This window comes from Fusarium subglutinans (genome assembly GCF_013396075.1).
Source record: "Fusarium subglutinans strain NRRL 66333 chromosome Unknown NRRL66333_c0000058, whole genome shotgun sequence".
NCBI lineage: Eukaryota > Fungi > Ascomycota > Sordariomycetes > Hypocreales > Nectriaceae > Fusarium > Fusarium subglutinans.
In genome coordinates, this window is record NW_023502121.1 from 1,079 (window position 1) to 20,101 (window position 19,023).

The window sequence follows — 19,023 nt, forward strand, 5'->3', positions numbered from 1 at the left end:
TGCAGCACGATTCATTTTAGGGAGCAAAGATAAAGATCGCCTACGGTTTACCGACATAGCTCCCTGTTAACATAGCGATATTGATGCCAAGAAAAACGCTGTTACAGTCAAAGCTGTCAGTAATTTAACTTGGGTAACTAGAGATTGCACTGAGCAGTGGTGCAAGGATGTCGAGCGACAAGTGCACATTTAAAACATGGTGGGACCGTTCAGGAAACCCGTTCAACGGCGGTCATTTGTCTTGAACAACAAGGAATGATTGATCGAAGCAGATCAGATCTGAGCATGGCACATACAACGTGGGTCAAAGGGCTTGACAAGAAGATGTGATTCACCAATGGATGTTGAGCATCCCCGTATATTTTCTTTTGACTTTGATATCTGTCTTATGTACAGTCTCAGATTCCTTCTGTTCTGTCCACCCGTTCCCGTCAACCTGCCTTTGAGACCCCGTTCTCATCGTTCAATCGCCGAATCTACCTAGACTGCAAACAGTAAAGCGAGTTTCCCATCCAGCGCCAACGAACCCCGGCAACGACTCGACTAGGTCGCGGATCCTTGTAAACACAAGGGTCCTGTAATTCTTCAGTGGCTCGTTCGGGCAAGAATAATGAGGGAGTTACTCCGTACTGTGGTAGATGACATGCAATCGATGTTGATTGATTGTAATTTCTCACCTTCTTCTGGGACGATACAATGGCATCTATCTAGCGTCGCCGAAGTACGGTACTGTTTGCTATTCATATTACTTATTAACCTGTTTAGACTACGTATCTTGGCTTCAAGCTTGGCTTCTGCCGGGACCTGATCTATTCATGCTAAGAGCCAAAATGCCATGGCCGGTCTCCCGATAGTGGTGTAATAGACTGCAGTCTGCAAACGGTCCAGGCTTGCGGCGTTGATGTCTTGTGTTTATTGTTGATTTCGATGGGATCTATGCACCAATCAATCCCCTTTTCATCGATTTAAATGCTTGGCCTCGGTATCCTTTCTTATTTGAGCTTGCCTCTTCCGCTGGACTGGGATTTTGTCTGAATCTAGATCATACTGCACTTGCTCATATCTGCTCCCGTCTAATCTTCTCGTTTGGTTGTAACACTTCTGCCTCCACCTTGAAGCAATATTTGCTGGTTGACCCATCACTGTCAGTCGCTGACATTTATCCTAACCTTCACCCACTTCCACTCTTACTCTTCCTCCTCCACCTCGTTGCTTGCTCTTTCTTCCAGCCCCATACGCTCCTTCTTCGCCAAGCGGTTGTTGTCGAATTGTGGTCCTTTCGCTTCTTATCGCTCTTTCTCATCGAGATCGGCTCATTTCGTGCCTTCATTTTACCTACTGCCTTACCTTGCCTACCTACCTAAGGTCTTTGTTCACCCGCGCTCGTCACCAACACCATCAGTCTACAACACAACCTTTTGCTGTGAATCAAGCTGTTTACGTTGCGTCTTTCCAGGTCTACAATCGAACCTCGCACTGTTACCACGACTTTTGGGAAAAGCCGATACAGAAAGATTCAGTAGCACGTTATCGCTATGCTTGTATGTTCCCTCACCTTGCGCCACTGTGCATGGCGCATTACCATTCGTTACATCGCATACTGACATGCGTACTAGATCAAAGCCGCCCTTATGGCCCTTGGGGCCGCGGTTGTCGGTGCCGTACCTCCTCTAGAGATCAAGGGAACTGACTTCATCAACCCCGAGACTGGCGACAAATTCCAGATTGTTGGTATGGCCTACCAACCTGGAGGTAGTGCCGGTTACGATCCTTCCAGCGGAAGAGATCCTCTCAGTCATAAAGACGAATGCATGCGAGATGCTGCTCTCATGCAGATTCTTGGTATCAATGCGATCCGTGTTTACAACCTGGATCCTAACATCAACCATGATGAGTGCGCTAGTATTTTCAATGCGGTAAGTGATTTGGCTTAGCCTACGTGTATGATGATCTAACATACTTTGTTAGGCCGGCATGTATATGATGATTGATGTCAACTCTCCTCTGCCTGGTGAGGCTCTTCACTCGGAGAAGCCATGGGAGAGTTACTACACAGCTTACCTTAATCGCACCTTTGCCATCACCGAGGCGTTTGGCAACTACCCAAATACTCTTCTATTCTTCTCCGCCAACGAGGTTATCAACAATCAGGCCACTGCTGAGTTTGCCCCTCAGTATATCCGTGCTGTCACCCGCGATCTCAAGAACTACATCAAGAACAACTTGAAGCGCCAAATTCCTGTTGGCTATTCTGCCGCTGACGTCCGCGATGTTCTGTGGGATACGTGGAACTATCTTCAGTGCGCCGATGCAGAGGACAAGGGTGATATGAGCCGTGCTGATCTCTTTGCGCTCAACTCCTACTCATGGTGTGGACCCGAGGCCACCTTTGAGACTTCTTCTTACGATGATCTTGTAGCTGGCTTCAACTCAACCTCTATCCCTATCTTTTTCAGTGAATATGGATGCAACAAACCTCAGCCCCGTTACTGGAATGAGACTCAAGCCATGTACGGAGACGAAATGACCCCGGTCTTCTCGGGTGGCGTCGTGTACGAGTATACTGAGGAGGACAACAACTATGGCCTCGTCAAGATTACTGGAGACAAGCTTCGCATTCTTGGAGATTTCAACCGCCTCAAGAACCAGTTTGCTAGGATCAACTGGAAGGATGTCCAATCTAAGCCTGCAAGCAAGAGCTCCCCGAAGGTTCCGGCCTGCAAGGCTAGCATCATCAAGGATAGCGGTTTCGACAACAACTTTACTCTTCCAACTATCCCTGATGATGCCCAAAAGCTGGTCGACAACGGTATTAAGAACAAGCCTAGCGGAAAGATCATCGATATCTCGGACTGGAACGTCAAGCTTGATGTCAGTAACGCTGACGGCAGTGCTATGAAGAACCTTAAGGTCATCCCCCTGAAGGACGACGAGTCCAATGCGTCTGGTAAGAACGATGCAGACACAGGGAGCGAGACTACCGATGACAATAACAGCACCAACACCGACAACAGCACTAACTCCAACGGTGGAGATGGCGAGGATGATGAAGACGCTGCTATTCTTAACCGTCCTTTGGCTTGGTTTATGGCCCTACCTTTGGCGGCCATGGTGTTTGCGCTTTAGGGGCCTGTCTGGAACAGGAACAAGAAGCAAGCAGAACACTGATAATGTGCTGCCTTTGGTGCTTGGAACGGGAAGTTATGACACGTTTGATTTCTTCAGATACGAAAAGTATACGATATCACCCACCCTACCATCTGGTGACATGACGACTACTTCTCAGGCTCAGAGTATGAGCCTGCTCACTGGAAGGGTTTCGAGATCCTCCCGATTTGAGCTTTTTACACAGATACACAGTTTGTTATTAACTTAAGAATTACATGGACTTAATTGCTCAGGATTGCACAACTCTGTCAAGCTGTGGCATATGGAAGTAACTGGACAGTAGGACATATTGAATGTTAAATCCTCAATGCCACCAGTACTTGGTTGACTAAGAGTCATCATATCCCGCCGCCAATTTGTTTATCATGCCGTTATTGCCCAGTCTCTGCATCCACATGAAACAGGCAGTACAGTTCCTTTCCTATTGTCCTTATCAACATGAACCGCGAATAAGATTACTGCACAGCACACATTTACAACTGTGCCTATAGACCTCCTTCGAGGCGATTACTCCGTGCTCTATTTGTATGTGCTGAACGACAACGGGTTTTAATCAACCCCCCCTGATGCTACTCTTTCAAACAAGATTCTGCCTTGTTGTCATTCTACACGACTCGAGTCTCTTACTTGATTACGCCAGAGACAATGATTAGGTATTCACTTCTAGATATAGCAAGATACAACGAGCTCAATAAAACAACCTGGCTTGATCAACAATGAGAAGAGAAAGTACGGAAGAAAATTGCACGTAAGCGCATGATACATTGGAATGTATTTATTATCCATGCAACATCAATGAGCTGCTATGCAGCATCTTAATACATAAGCATCTTGGAAAACTAAGAGGCTCATTAAATCCATAAGTGTCATCAGATCTATTAGCTTTCTTTCCGTTATAGCTCAAATACTGCCGTACACGGCTTGTTAGACCATTTTTGGTCCCAAGCCCCAAAATTGCATCGCACCGCCTGGTACCCGTTTGTCTATCTTGCAGTACAAAAAGTCGTTCATCCCTTCATACTATACCAATCCCTTGGTAAAGTTTTCAACCCCTTAAGCCTGGAACTCCTGTGCCTTGCTCTCCTCCCACTTGCCAGGGACAAGGGCCAGAGGTACAATACCAGAGACGTGCATCTCAGGGCCAAAGATCTTGGCGTTGAGGCCGAGCTCCTGAGTGGCGGCCTTCATGTTCTTCAGACCCTCTTGGTAGTTGGGACCGGCACGTCGCACCCAGATGGAAACATTGTGCTCGATCAGCTTAGGAGCGAAGTCTCGCAGAGCCCTGATAACACCCTTGAAAGTGCTGGCGACGTTGGTGAAGTTGGCAATACCACCACCGATGAAGAGAACCTTGCCCTCATCGTTTTGGGGAGCACGGAGGAGAAGGTCCAGAACAGTTCGAGCGTAGTGGTAGGTCTGAGACTCGGTGGGAGCACCGGAGTACTCACCGTAGTTGGCGAGCTCGTCGGCGAAACCAGCAGAGGCAATGGCATCGGCGTAGACGACGGAAGCACCACCACCAGCAACAAGGGTCCAGATACGGCCCTTGGCGTTCAGTACGGTGAGCTTCAGGGAAGCACCAGTCTTAGCGTCGAGGTCAGCGATATAAGCCTCCTCCTTGGTCAGCTCACGACCGAAGGGGGCAGGGAACTCCATGGGAGGGCCAGCATCGATGTTGATCTTGCCATCAGCAGAGGGAGCAATGTTGGTAAGACCGAGAGCAGCGGGAGATCGAGCAATGGCCCACTTGACACCACACTCGAAGTCGGCAGTCTGGTCGAGCTTGGCAGCAAGATCGAGGAAGTGGACAGCGGCGGAGGTCTTGTCCTCATTGGGAATGACAACGAGAGGGTTGATCTCGAGATAAGTGAACTGACAGTCAACGTAGACGGCATAGAGACGGGTGATGAAGTCAACCAGGACGTTGTGGACGCCCTGGGGAACCTTCTTGAGGAGAGTAGCAGCAATCTCCTCGTTGGAAGGGTATTCGGCGAGATCCACAGGGATCAAAAGCTTCTCAGCCTTAGCGTCAACATCACCGACATCAACACCGCCCTCGTGGGTGAAGAGGATCCAGTCGCCCTATAGATGAAAGCGTCAGTAAATTAGGTCCAGATAGTTTGGCAGTTGGGTGTAGGCCGGAAAACCGGTACTGGTTGTGGGGTTGATCGCGGAAGGGACCGAGAAGAACGGGGGTTGTTCCCGACGATTTCTTATCGCAGCATCCGTTCGCCCGTTTCGGTACAAAGAAGGATTGCCGGCACAGGTAGAGGGAGCCCACAATTAGACTATGCAACGCTGAGCAGCAAATACAAGTCGCTGCAGACCCCTTTCTTCTCTTCAGATTCTTTCCCTCTCTTCCTATTCCCTTCTTTCGATTTCAGGATCTTCATACTGGGAATATGAAGTGCCCAAGGAACTCATCCAAAAACACAAGAGGGAACATTGCTTCAACTTACATCACGGACTGAGTTGATGTTGATGTAGTACTCAGTGTCTTGGGGATGAGGAACAAAAGGCTCGACAAGGAACTGTCTCAACACACCAGTGGTGTGCTCAACCTGCTGCTCCTTACCGGCTCGCTCAGCGACCCAAGCCTTAGCCTCAGGCCAGGTCTTGTTAAGAGCCAAAAGACCACTCTTTCCTCGTCGCTTGATGAGCTGATCGGGCTTGGCAACGAACTTGGCGTCGGGCTGGAGGAGCCAAGGGTAGGTGACCTCAGCCTGGTTCAGAATATCCTCAACACTGGCGTCCTCTGGGAAGTGCAGCGAGGCGAGTCTGCTGGGGGGGTTGTGAGTAGTAGGCGCAGGAAGAGGGCTGGGCTTGATAACGGGAGCGCGGGTGAGGTGGTAGTTGAGGATGGCCTTGCCGTCGGCCTCGAGAATCGATTTGGCGGACATTTTTAATTATGAGGAGAGGAGGAGAAAAGCAGAGTTTAGAATGAATTGGCGAGTGCCGGTTTATTCCTTTTCTTCAATTCTGGTGAACAGAATACGGTTAGCAAATGCCGAGTCTGGTCTGGTCCAAAGGTGATCGGGATTATCTCGCAGGCATAAAATCGATTCGAATGGTTCAGCTCAGGATTGGAGTTGAAACAACAGCCAGGGCTGACAAAACGAAACAATGTATTTCACAGCGGTTTATACGAGCGCAAAACGCAATGCTCAAGTGAAGCAATTATTGCAATTGACTTTGGCACTTTGAGAAGAGTCGACGTCCGTTCGGCGGGGGAAAAAGCACACTCACCACTGTACACGAGCTCAAGTGGGCTGCAACAATGAAGTCGAAAGTGAGGATTGGAGAGAGAGATGAGATTATGACAGAGAGATGGGCAAAAAGTCGGGGAAAGAGAAGAGGATGAAGATTGCTCAAGACGATGAGAGAGGTGAGAACGGAGGAGCAAATAGAAAGAAGCAGCGAGAGTTTGGAACGAGACACTGCAAGTTGAGGAGTGTGTGACTGAGGGTGAGCTCTCTCGAAAAAATCACTGGACCTGAACTGAAGGAAGCTCAATGGAAGGGGAAGACACCCGAAGCGGGTGGAGTGGAGGGGTCAAGTTGAAGGGGGAGTGGAGGGGCGCTCGACAACCTGGCCTGGCGTGGCCTGCGCTAGTAGCCTGGGGTGGGCGGTCAGTGGAGGGTACCTGGAGCTACAGAGTTGATCAGCGCGTGGCGGAGGTACCTGGGCCCTGAAATCCATTGGGGACGGGGTTCAAAAAGCGATGAGGGATTGTCAAGTACCGGTACATGGACAATGTCACTCCGACTCCAAGCTGTTGAGGACCAGAGTGGACCAGGGGGAGACGACCGACACCTTGAGTTACGTACGACAGGTCGATTCGAATTTCATCAAACCGCCGAAAACCGCAGCAGTCTGACGCCGCACGCTGCAATCCGATTTCTATCCAGCCCAACCTGATCAATTCAGAATTTCGGAAGCTTTCATGAGGTTCGGCCACTTCTTCTCCTGAGTCTTTTTTGATGGCTTTTTGGGGAAGACCACCTATGGTCCTGATATCAACATACGTACAACTTGTACCTAGATGGCCTAAGCACCGGTTGGCTCCGGGGTCCGCGAAGCGAGTCGCCTGCCCCAAAGACCTGGATAGCAAAACAAAAATGGAAGTCTTCCATTTGGTGAGATTGGCAAAGATTGACTCGGGTTCCGGGGGGAAGTGCCCAAAGCTGACCTTGCGGTGAGTTCGAGGAGGTACCAACTCAAGGTGAAGTGAGCCTACGAGGTGATACCAGCCCAGTGGCTTGTTTTGGTGGTCAGCGCCTGGGCTCAGTGGGCTGGACGCCACCCCCGACATGGTCTAAGCTTGATTTCCTGCCCCTCCATTCCCCTCCATGATGGACCTCGCCTCACCTCGAGCTCTTGAGCTATCTAGGCTATCCGATTCTATTCAGTGCTATTCACTCCGAACCCACAACTACCGGTTGGCTACGGGTTCGGTCTCCATCAAATCGCATATCTAAGCTTCCGATGTTCGGTGGAGAGAAATTTCTTTACAGGACAGGAGAGGCTGTGCAAGCATTCATGCCTTTTTTTGGAACTGCAGACCATCTGTGGAACATCAATCGGACGGTTTAGACAGTCCAGGAGCAGAAGACCCAAGATGAGAAAGTGGCTTCGTTTTGACGGGTAGGGAATTTCAGCGCAGTCATGCAAATGCAGCTGTTTATAGTGACAGCCAACTTTCACTTTGATTCATCTTCCTAGCCTTGCTATTGTATCCGTACCAAGTGGTAGGGCTAGCTTCAGTCCAGCCGCCCTTGGCTAATGTGAGCATGTGTGTCCCACTCAACAATGATTCCATGCCGCCTTTCCATCCCCCTACCATCTTCTGGTAGGATTGGAAGGCTGTCGGACCTCAACGCGATACCACCACCAGCCAAGAAAATCACCGACTTGACCAAGGACACCTGATCATGAGCCTGCCAGTTTCCTGAAGCAGAGGCTTACGGCATTCCGAGTATCACTGTACTGTCAGTTGGACAGACTAGTGAACTCAAGTGTCAGTTCATGAGATGTCGATGATCTTGCAAGATCTTTGACAGTGCACACGAGAATACGGGATGATCCCAGCGTTCACTGGACCATGATGGACATGTCTCTTTTCTCTTGGCCGCGAAACAATATGCACAGATTCTTTAGGCATTATCACTATTTTTTACTACATAGTACTTGATGGTTTAGATGGTCTCAAATTTGGCTATTCAAACTTCTCGGGGCCAGAGTGGGGATAAGCGCCGTTACAACGCCTCTTACAAGTACAGACTGGCATGGACAACAGCCCCTTATGGTGTGGCAGCTCCAGTCTTCAAGCTCAATTTCAAACCGCCTTGACCAGACAAAAAAAAAAAAAAAAAAAAAAAAACCCATTCAACAGATCAACAAGAAAAAAAAAGAGGACCCTGCAACAAGCGACATCCCCAAAGAAAACACAGGCTTCTTCCCCAACTGGCTGGTTGATCAAATTCAACTACATCACCCCTTGCCGTCTAGAGACATTGGACGTCCATTTGGTCGGCCGAGAAATTCCCCATCTTGGCAATTGAGTTTCTCAAGAGATATCACCAAAAAGAGCATTAGGCAAGACCCAATTGTTGGTTCTCAAAAAACGAGGGAGTGAGCTTGTTCCCGTCCATCTGCTCCAAAAATATGGCCTGGATGCGGCTATGGGCTATGGGCTATGGGTTGCGTGAGAAACCTGGTGCGAGCGGTGGCTAGTGATGTACCGGGAGGTGGGCCAACAGGGGTAAACTTCCTGCCCCTCGATGTACTGTACCTGAGGTACCCGTTACTTGAACCCCCAAGCATCGGTCCTTGCATTTGCAGAGGCGTCACCCCACTAAGTTTTTTGGGTGTGGTGAGACCTCAAACAGGACCCGACAGGACATAGCACCGCGGCGAATTGGTGCTACAGCTGTCCACTGCTTGCTGAGAGAAGCCTCATCGACCCTTGAAAGTCAACCAAACCCAAAAACCCAAGCCCAGTCCAGCTCTCACTTGCCCACCTCCCACCTCACCAGAGACGTTCAGTCGTTCCTCCTGATTTCTAGGTCCCGTCCCATCCACTCACTCCCCTCCCCCTCGTCTTGTCTCGTCTCCGACTTTGTCTCCTTCAACTGACGGATCTTCTCGACCGTTTCTTCTTCTCATCTCAATTCCTTCCACATCTTCCTCTTCATACATCTCCTCCATACCTAATTCCTTTGAGCCAACTTCTCCCCAGAGAGCTCAGAGCGTTTCCTCTACTCAGCAGCTGACACCTTATTTGGTTCCCCAGCGCTTTAAACCTTCAATTCTCCCGCCTCTACTCACACCGTTCAAGTTCGATATTCACAATGGCTCCCGCTTCCTCCAGTAGCCTGTCGGCCAACGACAACATTCAGCGTTTCCCGGCTCCCAGCCGACCTCTGAGCCCTCTTCCCGAGCACGCTCTCTTCACCGACAAGACGCGATGCTTCGTCTACGGTCTTCAGCCGCGAGCCGTCCAGGGCATGCTCGATTTCGACTTCATCTGCAAGCGCTCTAAGCCCTCGGTCGCCGGTATCATCTACACTTTCGGTGGTCAATTCGTTAGCAAGATGTATTGGGGAACCAGCGAGACTCTGCTGCCTGTCTACCAGCAGGTTGACAAGGCAATGAGCAAGCACCCCGATGTCGACGTTGTCGTCAACTTTGCTTCTTCCAGAAGTGTCTACAGCTCCACCATGGAGCTTATGGAGAACCCTCAGGTCAAGACCATTGCTATTATTGCTGAGGGTGTTCCTGAGCGAGTAAGTACTTGCCAATTGCCATGTACCAGAAAAAAAAAAAAAAAAAACTAACAATTACTCTCTAGCGAGCTCGTGAGATCGCCCACGTCGCGAAGAAGAAGGGTGTTACCATTATCGGGCCTGCTACGGTCGGTGGTATCAAGCCCGGCAGCTTCAAGATTGGTAACACTGGTGGTATGATGGACAACATTGTTGCCTCCAAGCTTTACCGTAAGGGTTCCGTTGGCTACGTCTCCAAGTCCGGCGGTATGTCCAACGAGCTCAACAACATTATTTCCCAGAATACCGACGGTGTGTATGAGGGTATCGCCATCGGTGGTGATAGATACCCCGGTACCACTTTCATTGACCATCTCCTGCGATACCAGGCCGACCCTGAGTGCAAGATCCTTGTCTTGCTCGGTGAGGTTGGTGGTGTTGAGGAGTACAAGGTCATTGATGCTGTTAAGCAGGGTATCATCACCAAGCCCATCGTTGCCTGGGCCATTGGCACTTGCGCCAGCATGTTCAAGACCGAGGTTCAGTTCGGACACGCTGGTTCTTTCGCCAACTCTCAACTTGAGACTGCCAAGATGAAGAACGAGAAGATGAAGGAGGCCGGCTTCTACGTACCTGCTACCTTCGAGGATCTTCCCGCCACTCTCAAGGAAGTGTATGACAAGCTTGTCTCCCAAGGCACTATCGTTCCTCAGCCCGAGCCCGTTGTTCCCAAGATCCCTCTCGACTACTCTTGGGCACAGGAGCTCGGTCTCATCCGAAAGCCTGCCGCCTTCATCTCCACCATCTCCGATGACCGTGGCCAGGAGCTCCTCTACGCTGGTATGCCCATCTCCGACGTTTTCAAGGAGGATATCGGCATTGGTGGTGTTATGTCTCTGCTGTGGTTCCGCCGCCGTCTGCCTTCATACGCTTCCAAGTTCCTTGAGATGGTTCTCATGCTCACTGCCGATCACGGTCCCGCCGTCTCTGGTGCCATGAACACCATTATCACTACCCGTGCTGGTAAGGACTTGATCAGCGCCCTCGTCTCTGGTCTCTTGACCATTGGGTCCCGATTTGGTGGTGCCCTTGACGGTGCCGCTGAGGAGTTCACTCGTGCCTTCGACAAGGGTCTCAGCCCCCGTGACTTCGTCGACAGCATGCGCAAGGCCAACAAGCTCATCCCCGGTATTGGACACCGTATCAAGTCCCGCAACAACCCCGATCTCCGAGTCGAGCTCGTTAAGGAATACGTTCTCAACAACTTCCCTAGCCACAAGCTCCTTGACTACGCTCTTGCTGTCGAGACTGTCACCACCTCCAAGAAAGACAACCTGATTCTTAACGTTGATGGTTGCATTGCTGTCTGTTTCGTCGATCTTGTCCGCAACTGCGGTGCATTCTCCGCTGAGGAAGCTGAAGATTATCTCAAGATGGGTGTTCTCAACGGCCTCTTTGTTCTTGGCCGAAGCATTGGTCTCATTGCCCATTTCCTTGACCAGAAGCGTCTGCGTACTGGTCTTTACCGTCATCCTTGGGATGACATCACCTACCTCCTCCCTAACCTTCGGGAGGCTGGAGCCCCTGGTGCTGAGGGCCGGGTGGAAGTTTCTCTGTAAGAGATGGAGAATGGTAATTCAAATGGGAAAGGAAGAAATAAGGCGTCGAGCATTTGATGATTTTGTGCCGGCCTGGACGCGTCGTGGAAAATAACGACGGTCTGTATGAGGATTCCAATACAATGTAACTAGTGCTGGAGGCCGCAAGATGGACCTCCATATTACTCGCTTGATTCTATAGACATGAATGTTGATGTTTGCTATGAGATCCTTTCGCGTTACATGCTTAATATGTCATGACGAAGATGGTATGGTGGTTTGAGAAGCCTCCTCTTTTCAATTCGAATCACTCTCCTTGTATCGACCCGAATTTCATTCCAGTGTGTAGAGTTCGCCAGCTCCCGAATCTTGGATCATATCTGCAAGAAAACATTGCGACCATAGATATTAGATTATGGGAAAACGAGCTACGGCATCTCAGTAAACTTATTGAATTATGAACACAACTTGGAGAAAATACCACTCGAAGTTTGAACATTTCTGAGGCGGATGACTCAACTCACGTGGTTCATCATGAGAAGGCCTCTTGGGATGGTCACATGATATGTTCCCAAAGCGGTTTGGCGTACCCAGTGATTTTGACGCCGATCCTCGAGCTCATGCTTTGACGATGACCGACGACGAAACGCGAATGGCGGGTTGGTGTTTCTTTCTGAGGCTTCTTCGATTCCAATTGCAGGCTATCTATGGTAGGTCGTCCACATCTCCTATTCATAGGTAGATCTCGCTCACACAAAGAATAGATCCTGCGCTCCATTTCTCCCAAGGATCAACCACTACAAACCACCAACAATGTCTTTCTTCCGCATCACCCTGCATCGCTCCGCCATCGGTCTTCCCGAGCGCACACGAGGTGTCCTCGCCGCTTTGGGCTTGCGCCGTCGTATGCAGACCGTCTTTCATCCCGTTCACCCACAGTTCGCCGGTATGATCCTCAAGGTGAAGGAGCTGGTTCGTGTCGAGGAGGTGGATCGCGCACTGAGCAAAAGAGAAGTAAAGGCTGCGCGGACGCCGGATCCTGGGTTTTATGTTGAAAAGGCTGTGCCAAGAATGTAAAAATATGTGATACCAAGGAAAAGAAAGGGGAGTGTACTATACTGTAATGATCCTTGTACAAAAGCTGGTGCAAGATAGGACGAAACTCTAGAAGTGCGATCAAGACACATCGAGTTTTAATTCACAAATCACTTGGATGAAGAAATGAAATACAATAATTTCGCATTGAGACCCTAAACACCCCGAACACGATACTTATTACAGATGTATCACGGATGACCCCCTCACAATTACGTGCGTGTCTAGCCCTCCTTTATCCCAACCGCAAGTCGCACTACCCCAAAATGTGTCATCATGTGAGTGAAACTCCTAGTTTGTCTCTCTCTGACCATCCACCAGAGTTAAACTGATGTTGCCCCAGGAAATCAGTTTCAAGTGGTGGAGACGGTGGCGAAGGCAAAAGCCCTGAGAAACCATGATTTCCTAGGCAAACTGTGCTGTTCAGAAGCTACGAGCTTTGTCAATATACTCTTGGCTGGGAGTCTCGTACTCATTGACAAAATATGTCTCGCAGTTACGTCCTAGCCAAACGTTGAACTTTCCTATCTCCTCTCGAAGACGGGACACGGACTGCTGGTCCATGTTGGTCTGCGCCAACAGTTCGGGGAGAGATACTGGCAGCACCAAGTCAGCAAGAAATTATCTATGACTGGAGGTGAAGGGACATAGGTACCAATTAGTCGAGCAAGATGCTCAGCGCCATAGACATCGCAGACATTGGTGATTTCTGGGTTCGCTTCAGTGTTCTCCCAGAGCTTCTTTAGCTCCATGTGCTGATGGCGCTCGAAACTAGTCCCAGTCAGTTGACTGAAATGTTGAGAAGCGATTACACTTACCGGTACAGCAAGATTCTGCTAAGAGCCTTCTCGAAGTACTCGCGGAAGCCTGCGACGACTTCTTCCAAGATGTCCATGCTGGAAGATCCCTCTTCGCGGTGTGGACGCTCATGCGCAAGATAGTCTTCAAATATCTTGGTGACTGGCTTATTGTGAGGAAGAGGGACAAGCTGGTTGTTCTTGGTGATGTTTTCCCAATCATCGACCAGCATCGCTTGAATGTGGTCGGGTACTGGGAGCTTGATCATAGGTTTGTTGTGGAAAGCATCCTCCTAAGGCAAGGTTAGTATATGGAGAATTATTCGAGCTGTGAAACAGCTGGTGGCTGCTGCATAGACACATGGAATCAAGGAGTGTATATGGGATCGATATACCGTCTCGAGCTGGTCGCATGAGCGCGGCTTGGGCTTGGCACTAGGCTTCTGAGGCTTCTGACGTGGCTGCTTTGGCTCGTCTTCGACGGTCAGGGGCATAGCGTAGCGATCATCATGGATCAGTTTACCCGACTCTGTTACATAGCGATGGCCACTAGAGGGGAGAAAAGTAAGATGGTCCTTGATTTCTTTGAGCTTGGTCAACTTGACCTTCTTAGAGGTAAGGGAATCCATCGACTTGTCAGGCTGAGCCAAAGCAGGAGAGCCTTGAGCATCGGAGGCAGGAAAAAAGCCTTGCGGAGTAGAAAGGCCGCTCGTCGATTCCATGACGCCGCAGTGCCTTGCCGTTGATGAAGGGCTGGGGGTGACAGGGGGCAAGTGCTTAAGTAAGGGAAATGTTATGATGGGAGGAAGAAGACTAGGAAGTACGGGAACTTTGAAAACGGTAGAGCAGACAAGAGCTGCAGGAGAGAAAGGATGCAGTGCGTAGAAATGATGCCTTGTCAAAGTGGGATTTTGATGAAGTTGGGACAAGGGCGAGGAGTGACAAGAAAAGAATCATGGAGGGGAAAACGGCAGCGCCATAGGCAGTGTTGGGTGTAGGCGTAGAATGGATCACAATATAAGGCTCGGTATGGCCCTGGTTCAACCGATCAGATGGGAAAGCACACTTTGATACAATAACAACCTTCTCCCCAATTTTGAGATAAGGAGGCATTGGTGAATAGTGTGACAGAGTATAGATGCTTCTTCTTTCAACCAGTCTCACCAAATGGCCAACTAGGCCAAATTTTGCATATCACAGCCCAGAATAGCCGGAGAACACTCGCAAAAAGAACAAACAAAGCATTGGGTGGGGCAATCTGGGCAACGTAGCAAGTAATATCAACGAGCAAAGAATTTCTTACCTGTTCCAATTCCCAGTCTTTGCCTCGTCTTCCTCCCCTGCCTCCTTGAACAGTGGCAGAGCCTGATCGCTCCTCGCTGACTCTAGCAGACTCAGCACCACTTCTAAGGCCCTTTTTCGGCTGCTTGGTGCTTCGTTGGATGTTATGCTTCAACTGCGCGTGCAACTGTGCAGCCAGCTCTTTGTGCTCATCGTCGAATGGCCGGATACGGTCTACCAGCACCCAGTCGTCCCAGGTGTTCTTCCACCCCTTGTAATGGACTTTGTACTTGTATCCGTCACTGGGCTTCTCACCTAGCTGAACATCCATAATCTTGGCCTCGTAGAGCATGTCCATGTGGAAACAGAGCACTTTCTCATCTTTGCTGAACGGCGGTGGCGCCGGTTGCTGTCGAGCAGGAGCCATGTCTGTGATGTAAAGAACAAAAAAGGTAAGAAGTTACAAGAGTGGTAAAGAAGTGGTATAAATGCAAAGTTAACAAAGCACGGATGTAGTTCTCCAAAGTCTAGCCAAGTCCAAAATCGATGAGTGTTGATAATAAGAACAATGGGTATGGGAATGGATGGGTGGGTGGATGGATGGATGGATGAGATTGGATGCCCAGATACAGTGCAGGTACCGGTTTCTGTTAACAATTTACGGTAAGGTACCTACTTTGGACAAGGTAAGGTACACACTTAGTTCGCGTTAATGAGGGAACAGGGGATGTTCACTGTGACCACGCGACGCGACAGCCCCTTAGGTTGGTTCAGAGTCAAAGCTGACGGAACCTAAGTGCTTGAATGGATGTGATAAGATAAGGGATTTGTTGGTAACAAAGGAGTGGATAGTGGAAAGCCAATGCTTACACGGGGCTGAATTAGCGGGAGGTGGCCCCAGGCCCGCTCTCGAGACATCCAATCTATGTTGGATTCAAGACAATTTGGGTTCTGGTCACTGGGAAAAGGTCTTGCACCTTTGAAGTTCACTGGAACTGAGATTGGTAAACTAGACATCGCCTGTGCTACTCTTCTCTTCTATTCTGTTGTCTTCTCTTTCTTTTTTGAAACCATCCAGTTTCTTGAACTTACAGTAAATCGACAGATTACACCTGAATCCACTAGAGACGCATACACTTCCATACCTACACATCGTCCTTGACCTCACCTTCGCTCGTCTAGCTATCATTTAGGTTGCTCTTCATCGTGGTATCCAGCCTGAAGTACTTCGGATACATATCTGTCGAGGTCAGGTGCACGTAGTGGACGGCTTGAGCTAGGGAACTGTGTTGCTGCTGGCAGACAACAGAAGGGTCATGAGCAGTATGCTTTATGCTTTTACACTATTTCTATGTAAACCAGCCCAGCTGATACAAGAGCCCCTGAGCCATTCAATTTTAATGCTATCGTGATCCTTTCACTGCCGAGTGCTGGCACCAGAAAGAAGACATAATATGGTATTTCGTGAGTAGACATTGGCGGGTTTCTTGGACCTTTGACAGGAACCTGATTCGTTGACTGCTGGTACAGGATGACCAAATCTCGAGGTCAACTTGACTACAGCTCAGCTTCAACTATTACTATTGTTGTTAGTTGTGATGGAAGAGGAGCGCCGGCGGGCACTCCAAGGTTTAGATAGAAGCCCAAGAGTCATAAATGTATGATATCATGTAAAATGGATGTATTGTACATAAGGTAACTGCACTGTTCCCAGCTTGTGTTTGTACGAGATTTCGTTTATCAACAAAGAGGGAAAACCATGAAGAAGAGGAAAAGAGCCGAGGAGGAAGCCGGATGGTATTCAGAAAGGTCTATCAATCCCCCCTATTGTCTCGTATCCAGGCATTGAAAGCTTGGGTAGGCTGAAATTCCTGAACAACGTCCTGTTTGTGTAAGCTGGGGTTGTATGTTTTAAATGTGGGGGCACTTAACGCGCTTCATTTCCAAGACGCGTCCTGATTCCATCCCATATCAAAGCTGAACATAATTGGACCAATACCTTTCTCAGAATCAAGAGTCCTTTTCAACAGTCGCACGGGGGTTAACTCAGCTCGAAACCATAGACATGGCACCAACAGAAGCGGAGCTTCTTGCAAATTACCTCATACAGCCATCTCCTTTGACCGCTATCGTCACACTCGAGCAATTCAAAGCCCTCTTTCCCCGTCCACTACAATCTTCACCTCAGGTTCGATCACTCTTTCGAGATCTACAAGCTCAACGCACGGATCTTCTCGACCAAGTCGCCGAGAACATCGCACATGAAGCGAAACGAGGGATCACAATGCGGCGAGAAGTCGTGCGGGCTAAGCGCGAGGCAGAGCGAGAGGATGTAGACGCCGAGATTGAGATGGAGCGAGCAGTATGTCTAAACGAGTACACATAATCATGCGAATGCTGACCGACGTTGCTTACAGCTATTTGGAGATGCTTCTGGTGCAGCGACCGCCAAACATACTCTCAACTCTGTTATTCCAGAACTTGAGGGTGCCGCAGGTGCACTACATGCCGAACTTGCACATTTGAAAGAGGAAGAAGCAACCTTGCTAGACTCTGTACAACAGACTATAGGATCATTGAGCGATTTACGATATGGGAAAGTCGCCAATGGCCGAATAAGCGAGGGGGTTCTTGATGGCCTCAAAAACGTAGAAGCAGCTTGCGAAAACAAATCGTGAAAGAACAGATCACTTCAACGGCGTCTACAACTTCACGAGAATGATCATGATCTCTCTGAGCCAGAAACTTCATATATTTGCACAACAGATCAACATTTTCCCAGATGTCGAACAATTTGACGGTTCCATCACTAAAGCCTGTCAAGTGTTTGCTAAGAAAGAATTATTGGGCGCGCTGAGCACCAGTCTGAGGGGCACCGTTGGCACCTTGCATACGACGGGACCTGGTGCTATTAGTATCACTTTTGTTTGGCCCGGAGGTTGGAATAACTCACATCATGGTGCGGCTACCGAAAGAGACAACGAGCATGAAGAGCCAGTTGGGGATGAGGCCCATAGCCCACATGAGGTAGCCGAAGGGAACAGCTACGCCGTACTCGGCAAGCTTACCGTTGAAGGGATGGAACCAGCTGCTGTCAAGGAGATGGAACTGGTCCTTGCTGCCGGACTCGTGGAAGGCAACCAGAGTGTCGGAGGTTGTGGTGGTCAAGTTAAGCCTCTTGCTATAAATCTCGACGGGCGCAGGTTCGGGGAGCATCTCAATGATATAGAGACTGGCGGGACCCGCAGACCAGGCATTGCAGAGAATGGGCTGGTTGTCGCAATTCAAGTAGGCCATATGGGGGGTGTTATCGAGGAGCGCAAACTTGGCAGCGGTCTCATTGAAGGCCTGCTCGACAGTTCCACATCGACCTTTAATTACATGTTAGCAACAGTTCATTACGACTGACACGGTGGTAATAAAAAGTCATGGCATAAATCATATAGTGTAAATTCCTGGTGAGGAAACGTACCGTAGCAGGTTTTGTTGCCGCCAGAGATGAGCAACCACCACTCCTCAGGCGTAGTAGCACCAGCGGAAACAGGCTCGTAAAGGGTTTGCTTCCAGTTCTCTAGGGTCAGGACGTTGAGTCTCATGGAACCAGCCTTCGCCTCAGCGGCTGCAACAGGGTCATGGCGGCCTGGGTTGGGAATATATGAGGCGAACTGTCCGATGACATTTTGGAACTGGGCCTTGTACTGGTCGATAGGCGAGTCCTGAGCGGCAGCAAGGGCGGGCAGAGCCGCAAGAACAGTGGAGGACGAGAAGCGCATATTGGCAATTTACTTCTATGAGCTTGTGATAGTTGACAGCGAAGTATGGCGCAAATTAATCAACAAATATCGACCTCGAGGAGACGGCTGGAGAGGAATAGAAGAGAGGAAAAAGAAGGAAGGGAAGATAAGACAGGCAGGCAATGGCCAGATGGAAAGATGAACGGGCTGCGGTGGAGATGAATGAATGAATGGGCTAAGGTAAGGGTAACTATGGCTAAGCTTGGATAAAGACCCCGGTGAAATTGGATGCATGGGGAAAGCTGGACCCTTGTAATCGTTGGGGAGATTCTTCAGTGGCTTATGTACTTTATTAACTCCTCTTTATTGCCTTGGCTGCTGACTTATACGTAAGGTAAGGTAAGGGAAATGGAAAGGTAAGGTGGTTTAAACCTGGAAACCCTGAGCATGGAGACAACTGGTAAGTCAAAGGTTGAGAAACAGAGAGGTGAAAGCAAAGCAAAGCAAAGCAACTAGGTCTTTCAATGCACTTAGGCGCATGAACGATGCTACGGAAATCTGGTTCTTAATAACGCTGGTAATCGAC

General features: G+C 49.4%; 7 protein-coding genes across 7 annotated transcripts; 4 read left to right on the forward strand and 3 right to left on the reverse strand.

Moving 5' to 3' along the window:
* Positions 1 to 1,535: 1,535 nt before the first annotated feature.
* On the forward strand, positions 1,536 to 3,126 carry FSUBG_5700 (1 3-beta-glucanosyltransferase gel2; the record flags this gene model as incomplete). Its single annotated transcript, XM_036683825.1, has 3 exons — positions 1,536 to 1,541; positions 1,617 to 1,916; positions 1,969 to 3,126. The coding sequence occupies 3 exons, from the start codon at positions 1,536 to 1,538 to the stop codon at positions 3,124 to 3,126; spliced, it is 1,464 nt and encodes a 487-aa protein (XP_036538689.1).
* A 1,095-nt stretch (positions 3,127 to 4,221) lies between these two features.
* Positions 4,222 to 6,068, reverse strand: FSUBG_5701 (ATP-citrate synthase subunit 2; the record flags this gene model as incomplete). Its single annotated transcript, XM_036683826.1, has 2 exons — positions 4,222 to 5,250; positions 5,628 to 6,068. 2 exons carry the CDS (start codon positions 6,066 to 6,068, stop codon positions 4,222 to 4,224), a joined length of 1,470 nt encoding a protein of 489 aa, XP_036538690.1.
* A 3,450-nt stretch (positions 6,069 to 9,518) lies between these two features.
* On the forward strand, positions 9,519 to 11,551 carry FSUBG_5702 (ATP-citrate synthase subunit 1; the record flags this gene model as incomplete). Its single annotated transcript, XM_036683827.1, has 2 exons — positions 9,519 to 9,953; positions 10,019 to 11,551. 2 exons carry the CDS (start codon positions 9,519 to 9,521, stop codon positions 11,549 to 11,551), a joined length of 1,968 nt encoding a protein of 655 aa, XP_036538691.1.
* Positions 11,552 to 12,343: 792 nt separating this feature from the next.
* FSUBG_5703 (ribosomal L30) lies at positions 12,344 to 12,607 on the forward strand (the record flags this gene model as incomplete). Its single annotated transcript, XM_036683828.1, has 1 exon — positions 12,344 to 12,607. The coding sequence occupies one exon, from the start codon at positions 12,344 to 12,346 to the stop codon at positions 12,605 to 12,607; it is 264 nt and encodes an 87-aa protein (XP_036538692.1).
* Positions 12,608 to 13,048: 441 nt separating this feature from the next.
* On the reverse strand, positions 13,049 to 15,130 carry FSUBG_5704 (chromatin modification-related eaf3; the record flags this gene model as incomplete). The annotated part of the gene is made up of 6 exons (XM_036683829.1): positions 13,049 to 13,221; positions 13,281 to 13,396; positions 13,444 to 13,715; positions 13,818 to 14,251; positions 14,587 to 14,680; positions 14,726 to 15,130. 6 exons carry the CDS (start codon positions 15,128 to 15,130, stop codon positions 13,049 to 13,051), a joined length of 1,494 nt encoding a protein of 497 aa, XP_036538693.1.
* A 1,638-nt stretch (positions 15,131 to 16,768) lies between these two features.
* Positions 16,769 to 17,381, forward strand: FSUBG_5705 (uncharacterized protein; the record flags this gene model as incomplete). Its single annotated transcript, XM_036683830.1, has 2 exons — positions 16,769 to 17,065; positions 17,121 to 17,381. The coding sequence occupies 2 exons, from the start codon at positions 16,769 to 16,771 to the stop codon at positions 17,379 to 17,381; spliced, it is 558 nt and encodes a 185-aa protein (XP_036538694.1).
* Positions 17,382 to 17,544: 163 nt separating this feature from the next.
* On the reverse strand, positions 17,545 to 18,476 carry FSUBG_5706 (peptidyl-tRNA hydrolase; the record flags this gene model as incomplete). The annotated part of the gene is made up of 3 exons (XM_036683831.1): positions 17,545 to 17,605; positions 17,657 to 18,074; positions 18,176 to 18,476. The coding sequence occupies 3 exons, from the start codon at positions 18,474 to 18,476 to the stop codon at positions 17,545 to 17,547; spliced, it is 780 nt and encodes a 259-aa protein (XP_036538695.1).
* Positions 18,477 to 19,023: the final 547 nt, after the last annotated feature.